Genomic DNA, 8,535 nt, shown 5'->3' on the forward strand with positions numbered 1-8,535 from the left:
TTTTTCATTAAATATCTAGTAGAAATGTGTCATAGAACTACACACTAGAAAAAATATGATTTTTCGCTACGGTTAGTTACTATAATCAAAAGAAAAAAATCATGACAGGTACAAATTAACCATGATTTCGTAATGATTATTGCCGTTGTTTATGTAAGTGTAGCCAAAACATTAGCTGTAACTAAAACCATGGCAAATGTCTTGCAAATGACTAAAAATCATGAGAAATATCGATTAATCGTGATAAAAATTTAAATTTTTTGCTTTGATTTTGTTTAACCATAGTTAATAGTATTGATTTACCGCGATTTTTAAGCCGTTGTCATTTCTAGTGTAGCGAAAATTTAATTTTTTTGCAGTAACAAGTGTTACTTTTTGAAAATTCCAAAAGTAATAATCCGACATCTAGTAAAATAAAAAATAAAAAAAGTTTTAAATTACGGAACGAAAAATATTATATCCACGAATAACAAATTTAAATACTTATTAATATAAATTAAATTAAAATAAATTATAACAAGGGCTAGACGAATATTTATTTATTATATATTGATTATTTTACAGAATTTTATTTTCACATATAACAATTTTATTAATCATTATATCATATTTCTACACAAGAAAAAAGATACAACAAGATTTAAAATAAAAATTTCAATGTCGAAATTACTATAATATTATACGTACAAAATCATAAACCTTCGAAAATCTCAATCAACACATTACATCCTTGAGAAGCTTGTACCTGCGGGTGGTGGGCCGCGGCGAGGGCGTCTTTCCGGTGGCTTTCTCCGCCGTAGCTCCGCCGTGGTGCTGCTTGATTTTCATGCCGGAGTAGGCGGATCTTACTCCGTTTGCATGTACGGATTTAACATTAATATTCCTGGTGCAGGAAGAGGAGGAGGAGCTCCCTTGCGCTCTGATCAACGATGACGAACTCCTTTCCTCGCACTGGCACCAGTCGCACACGCCTATTGGCTCCGCGTTTTCTCTATAGTAGTTGCTGCAGTACCTGATCACCACCTCCATGTATTTATATTCGAATGTTCCAGAACCGTCCCCAAAAACATTAATTAAAAAAAAACAGAAGAGTTGACGAAGAAAGTAATAATAATAATAAAATATTAGTATTATAATTGCTATTAGTTTGAATTATTAATTATTTTTTTGTTATTTCGACTGTGATGCTGAAAATCAAGACCCACACACATGCATTTGGGTGTGTGTGTGTGTGTGTTCGGGATTTTATTTCGCAGACGAATCAAGACGGACACACATACATGTGGGTGTGTGTGTGTTTTAGCAGAGAGATACTACGGTGCTGGCGGATCAAGACGCACACACATACGTGTGGGTTTCTGTGCGTTCTAGCGTGTGTGTATGTGTATATATATTGTTTGGGGGGGGGGGTATAGGGGTGCGTACGAGTGCTGGAAGCGGTGGCGGCATTTGGAGCAGCGGAAAAGCTTGTCGGGGAAGCCGACGTCGCCGCACATACAGCACACAGTCTGGAGATCCACCATTTGATGTTGATCAACGTCGGACAAGTTTCCTTCGGACAGGACGGTAAGAAGACTTGAGGAAACAGAGAAAAGAAAGAAAAACACGCACACGGCGCACACACGGACGAGAAGTAGTAAATGGAGGGGAGAGAGAGAGAGGGACTAGTGGGGGATGCAAAGTCCGCGTGTGCGCCTCTCACCATTTATATATTATAATAATAATTAATGCATCGTGAATATACTAAATAATTTTTAATATTTTAAAATATATTATAATATAAATAAAATATAAATTAAAAAATTATATTTAAAAAATAATTTAAAGGTATCATTCATACAATAAAAGAATTGACGCACTAGTAGTAAAATAATATAAAATTACTTTTGAAAAAGAATAATTATAATTAATTTTAAAAATTATGTATCAGAAGTGTTCTTGTCATATTTAAAAATTGATATAATGGCGTTATTAGATGTCGTTGGTGAATGTAAAAAGTTTTACTTTTTCATATTAGTATAGATGCACAAATTTCGACCCCATTTACATATACTATACTCAATCGACGTAGCTATTGCTGACGATTGAATTTCGATATGCATTTAATGAATTAGATGATTTTTTGTCCGATTCATTCAAAAGATTCACACACACACACACATGCAGGTGTAGGGGGTGTTCGTAAGGGTTTAAAATAAATATTTTTATTGAAAATAATATTTTTATTTTATAACTTTTATTATTGAACTGCTCAAATTAAGTTGATTCATACCAAAAATTATAAGCAGTTGTAATAATTTATGCAACTTATTGATGAAATTATAAATGTCCGACTTCAACTTTTTCTTTTTTTTCAATTTTATCTTATGTTTTCAAATACTTTAAACTTTTATTACTACTTAATCTACTATTTTCTCTATAATTTATTTTCACAACAAGAGCAAAAATTATTACAAGCATTTCTATAGTAGCCCATGTGTTGCATGCTAACTATTAAATTACAAATATGTAGTGATTCGGGTCAAATATCGCAATCTCTGGAATCACGTTTATCAATCTCTTTGAGTCTATCCAAATGTAAAGTGAGGTTTTTGAAAAAAGAAAAACACGTTTGACTAGTTGGGAAGAGTCTACAATTAAGACCCTCCAATACTTAATCAACTCGAGTTTGAGATAAGATAATGCGAACTGGAGATATTTAACGCTAGTGGATTGTAATAAATGTGTCTCGCAACAAATGCTGTGAAATGGGGGTATTATAAAGCCATATGTGTCCCTCCACCTAGCTCACGTGGCTGCATCTCAAATCTTGAGCTCTAGGAGAGTTACCGTTCAGATCTTAGGTCAGTAGAGTGGGTTATTGAAGTGGGTCGGGTTATTTTATCCGACTAGGTGTAAAAGACGCAGATCTTAATGCTCCAACGATATTGTAGTGTTATTTGAAGATTATCTATATTAATAAATAGACCAGGCATCGGTAACTGACTGAACTAGATATACAAGACAAGAATTCTAAAGGAAATATCGTGTCGGCGGGAAAGAATTTTCTTTCATAATTTCCATCAGAGACCAGTACAAGATAATTTTCCCCACATCAATTAGCTTAGCTTTAACGCGTAAAGGGACGTACTAGAACTCCTTCCCTAAATCCAGCTCCAGGAACCTTTCTTAAAGAATCTGGAAGGGGAATCACTATCTTTCAACCACAGCAGATGATTTTTGAAGACACGAAACTTGGTTCCGACCAAATCTCCGTGCCGATTTGCTGGCATTCAAAACCATTTAGCGGGAACTTTCGCAGTAAATTGTCTAGAAATTTTCCCTCTCCAGGTCTAATAAAATCAAAGAGCCCCATACCATTTTTCAAGTGAGTATAATATACCGCTATCATGTTGTTTTATTCAGATGTATTTGTTGGGAAATCCATAGAGGAATTGTAGAATTTGTGTAGAAAATATGAAAAGAATATTCGATTTTTACTATTATAGATTTTTGTGAATTACACTAGACAATTTTACCAATCTCCTAATCATTTTATACCATGATGCCAGTAAAGTATTTTAATTACAAATTTACCCTTACCAAAATTGGTGTATAGCAAAGAAGTTGGATTTTCGATATGGGCCTAAATGTAACATCGAGTCGAGTTTCTCAAAAATAGTGTTATATTCAATTCATTTTAATACACACAGGACAAGACACATATATACATGTGCAATATATAGGGGTAATAATATCTATATATCTGATCTATAATTTATTTACACAGATAATTTTATATTTTTTAATAGTTATATATATACCTGACATAAATATTAATATTATTTACACATTATTTATATTTTTTAAAAAACTACACATACATCCCTAAAAACAGTCCAAATTAGTGCACAAACTATACATATTAGTTTACTATCAGGGGTGGTTTCTCTAATTACGCAAAAGATATGGATAGTTCGTATATAGACCGCTTAAATATATATATTTTTGGTCCTGTAATTTTTGTACTTTATCAGTTTTATCTTTTACCTTTGGGTAAATTGCATAACATTCCCTGTACTTTTAAAATTTAGTTAAAAATTCATGTATTAATTTTATAGGAAAAAAACCCCATGTTTTCTAAAATACCGCAAAACTCCCTCTCTATTAGAAACTAACAGAGAGTGTGTTACACTCGCCTATTGTGTGAGCGGACTTCATATTTTGGCCTTTTCTGGAATCGCTTTTAGTGTATGATGTTCGTTATGCCCCTTTCTTTCATATTTAAATATATTTTAAATTAATTTATTTATATTATTATTTTATTTAAATATATTTAATTAATTTAAATGGTTTATTGAGTTCATAACTATTACAATAAATTATATTTATTTATAAAATATATTAATTTAATATAAAACACTTAAAAAGTATATAAATTTTATAAATTAAAATCTTAAATTTAAAAAACTCAATACAAATTTTATATATTCAAATTCACATTTCAAATTAAAATTTATATGCAATATAAAAGTTACTTATAATAATTATATATTATTAATAAAATTAAATTATTATTAATTTAAATATATTTTATTTATTTAATAGTACTAATTAAATATCAAAATATCAAAAAAATAATTTCAGTTATTTTAAGTTATATTATTAATTACAAATAATATTTAAATTATTTATTATTTAAAATTAAAAAAATTTAATTATTTTTACTTTATTTTTAACAAAATATTTTTCTTTTTACTTCTTCTCCATAGCCGACATGTAGTGGCCGACAACGAGCTTGTGTGATGGAGGTCGCCCTTCTTCTCTGGGTGATAACAGTCGTCCCGCAGAGGAAACGGGGCGACGCGAGGTCGCCCCCTTTGTGAGCGTCGTTGCCCAAAATAATTTGCGCGACCGCTGTCGCTCAATCTGGAGGCAGCGGCCGTCACCGCTATAGATATATATTATATAGTTATATTATATATTATATTTTATATATAGTATATGTATAAATATATATATAAAAATAAAAATATATATTTAAATTTCTTATGGTTTGGACCTTTCGTTTTTTATGACTGAAGATCAATGGTTATTATAAGGTCATAACGGTCAATTTAGCCAAAAAATTAATGCTGTTAGGGGTTTACCTAACGGAAGGGGAGAGTATGCAATATTTAGAAAAATACAGGAGCTTTTTTGCCTATTTTTTAAACACATGGATTTTTAGCTAAAATTTAAAAATACGGTGGGTGGGGGGGTTTATGCAACTTATTCTTTATTTTTTTATGATTGCAAAATACTCCTGTGACTTTTTATAATTTCACAATTTGGTCTTTCCAGTATCAAATTTTACAAAAAATTATCGGAATAAATTATGTTCACCTCACATGATTGATTTAAAAATTGGAGCTTTTATTTTAATTTCTTAACTTTTGCCAACCTGGACGAAAATTTAAAAAAAAATAATTGATACATGATTTGTTCCAGCAACTTTTGTAAGATTTGGCACTGAAAGCCCAAACTTATGAAATATCAAAAAGTTATCGGACTTTTTTGCAACCCCTAGAAATATAAAGAATGATAATGTCAAAATTACTAGGAGCACATGATTTATTCTAATAACTTTTGCAAAATTCGTCACTTAAAGAACCAAATTCGCAAAATGTCAAAAAGTTACAGAACTATTTTGCCAAAGAATAAAAATTATAGTACCAAAAATATATTTAAGTCATAAATAAATCATAAATTAGAAGATATAAATATAATTATTCTAAATATATATATATATATATACATACATATATATGTGTGTGTGTGAATGTATGTAGGGGCGGATGAAAGAGAGGGGTAGACATAGAGACAGGTAGACCACATGTTGCTTTGAAGGTTGAGGTCGTTTTCAGTTGGAAGTGGAAAATGACACTTTGTCCATGTAACCTTGAGTTTGCTTTCATTATTTATTACATGGGTAAATTATAGTCACCTATTTGAGGTTTTATATATTATAAAAACTTTATCATTATTTGACAATTTATAATTTTTTATTTTAATATTTGTTTAACAATAAACTAATTTCATTAATTTTCATTAGATTTTCGTTCAATTTTTATGATATATTATACACTTTTGAATTATAAATTATAAATTTATATATTTTTTTAGATTTTTTTAAAATACTATTATGGACTAATATTTTCTGTGGATTATTTACTTTACAAATCCGCCAGTTTTTTTCATATTTTTTTTAAATATCTAAAAAAATTTAGTAAGGATAAAGTAGTAATATTCATATCATTGTTTAGAGACTACATAATTATTTAACATGATTGATGTGTACCAAAACTTTGGCCACACCATAAGGATCATAGGGTCTTCATGAAAATCCTAAAATTATCAAAAACTAGCCCAGCAAAACAGATCGGTTAACACTTTGATTCTTAAGTCAATAACGGTTATGAAGAAATAAAAGAAAAATTTAAAATAAAGTGATAATAATGATAAGATATGATTAAAAATAATGAATATTCATGTGGAGTGCAAATTATAAGCTTAGAGCAGCTTAAAAATCGAGAGAGAATAGTGTAAGAAAGCAAGAGTTTGAGAATAAGAAATATGTCACCAAATGATTGTTACAGCTTCCTATTTATAGGCTTGTATAAAGTTGGATACAAGGTCAATTACTGAGTTATGTATGGTATTAGAAAATCCTTCGAGTTGGCTATCATCCAAAACAAACAGTTTGAGATTTGGATAAATATTGATTGAGATACAAGTTGGACTAAACCCTGTCATATCTATCTAAATATTCGGGATTTGGTTGTTTGTGGGTTCTCTAGCTCGTTTGTTACCGATTTACTTGGAACTACCTGGAGATATATTAGGGTGATGTGTACAAATATGTTGATAAACTATATAACATTTCATTCCAACTGTATGATGATATGTCCGGATGAAATGAGCTTATTTCTTGGGCATGTTAGGTTAGTAAAGTAGGAGGTAATCCTGTGGACCTTTCTTCTCATTTGATGGGCTTTACTCATCCTGCTGATGGGCACTTATCCATCTTGCTGATGAGCCAGCTGGGCTTTTAGCCGATTGGGCTAGTATGTCTAGCTTGTGGGCTTGACCCAATAATTTTAAGAGCCATCAATAATATTTATAATTTTTTAAAAAATAATAAATATTCGTAATTATGTTAAATTTTAGATGTGATAGTATAATTTACCCTTATTATTAATTGCTGTTTAAGAGATCAGCAGAAAAGTTTCACCTTCAAACCCTTTTTCTGGGGCAATGTGTTTGCCCTGGGGGTGGCAGATGAGTCAAGCCTCGCGAGCCAGCTCGATTTTGAGCTCGAGCTCAATTGTGTCTATGAGCCAGCTCACGAGCTTTTCCTATTTTTTTATTTTTTTGATATATATTTTTAATTTTGAATTTTGTTATATATTTAATTTTATATTTAATATTTGATCAATTTTATAATCAAGATTAACCATATATTATAGTTATTAATCAATATCATACATTTTATTTTGGATAATAATAAATTATGGTATTTTTATTTATATATTTAATTTTTATACAAAAATAATTTGATCAACAACTTAGTAAGTTATAATATCTTTTGTAATTAAAATTATTATTTAATATGATAAATATAAACTTAATGTTATATTTTAATATATATTTGTATTACATTTATAATTTTTTTAAATTGACAATTAATTCACTTATGATTTTTTATCTATTTTTTAGTTTTATATTTATATCAGGATACATACTATGCATTATGCAATCTATTTTATTATTTATAAATTTATGTCAAAATTTAGTCATTCCTATGAATTAATCTACAAATAATGATAATGATAATAATAGTGATGGTTGAACAATTTTAATTATTATTTTATTATATATATAATGAGATCAAAAAATTTAATCAATAATTACGATATCTTAAAATCTGTGCACCCGATTCACACCAAATTTAAATATATATAAGACCATGTCCATTAGATCATATCGAACGGTTTGATTTAAAATCACATGGCCTGATTCTACGATACATCGACTTGAATGATTATTCTTATGTTTTGAGTACGATATCTTGACATCCGTATATCCAATAAGTCTAAAACTTTATCAAGTGCATTTTTCTGTAAATATGATCATATCTAACGGTCTAATCTGAATTTTGATAGTCCGATTAACCCATGTTGTTCAATAATATAAGATGACAGTTACATCAATGTAATACTAATATTTATAAATATATAAATTTACTGCAAATTGTGAACATATATTAATTTTATAAAATATTTTTATGTATTTCAATTGCATTATTTCAGATAATTCATACTTTTCTATAACTTTAAATTGTTCAAAATAATTCTTTTTATATATTTTACTAATTATATTACTACTAAACTAATTAGTAGTTTATATTTATAACAATAAATTAGAATTTCATACTATATTTTGGTATATTTATAATATAGTATATATTATACAATCTATTTTACTTATAATTTATGTAAAAAATTGGTGATTCTC

The 8,535-nt window shown here is 28.9% G+C and overlaps 1 protein-coding gene across 1 annotated transcript; it reads right to left on the reverse strand.

The window, feature by feature from the left end:
• Nucleotides 1-524: 524 nt before the first annotated feature.
• LOC105173328 (uncharacterized) lies at nucleotides 525-1,677 on the reverse strand. The gene is made up of 2 exons (XM_088875319.1): nucleotides 1,426-1,677; nucleotides 525-1,012 (listed from the first exon to the last, which is right to left on the reverse strand). Exons 1-2 carry the CDS (start codon nucleotides 1,521-1,523, stop codon nucleotides 715-717), a joined length of 396 nt encoding a protein of 131 aa, XP_088731445.1. The 5' UTR covers nucleotides 1,524-1,677; the 3' UTR covers nucleotides 525-714.
• Nucleotides 1,678-8,535: the final 6,858 nt, after the last annotated feature.

The sequence above is a fragment of the Sesamum indicum genome, linkage group LG11 (assembly GCF_026168435.1).
Source record: "Sesamum indicum cultivar Baizhima isolate 11 linkage group LG11, ASM2616843v1, whole genome shotgun sequence".
NCBI classification, from domain to species: Eukaryota; Viridiplantae; Streptophyta; class Magnoliopsida; order Lamiales; family Pedaliaceae; genus Sesamum; species Sesamum indicum.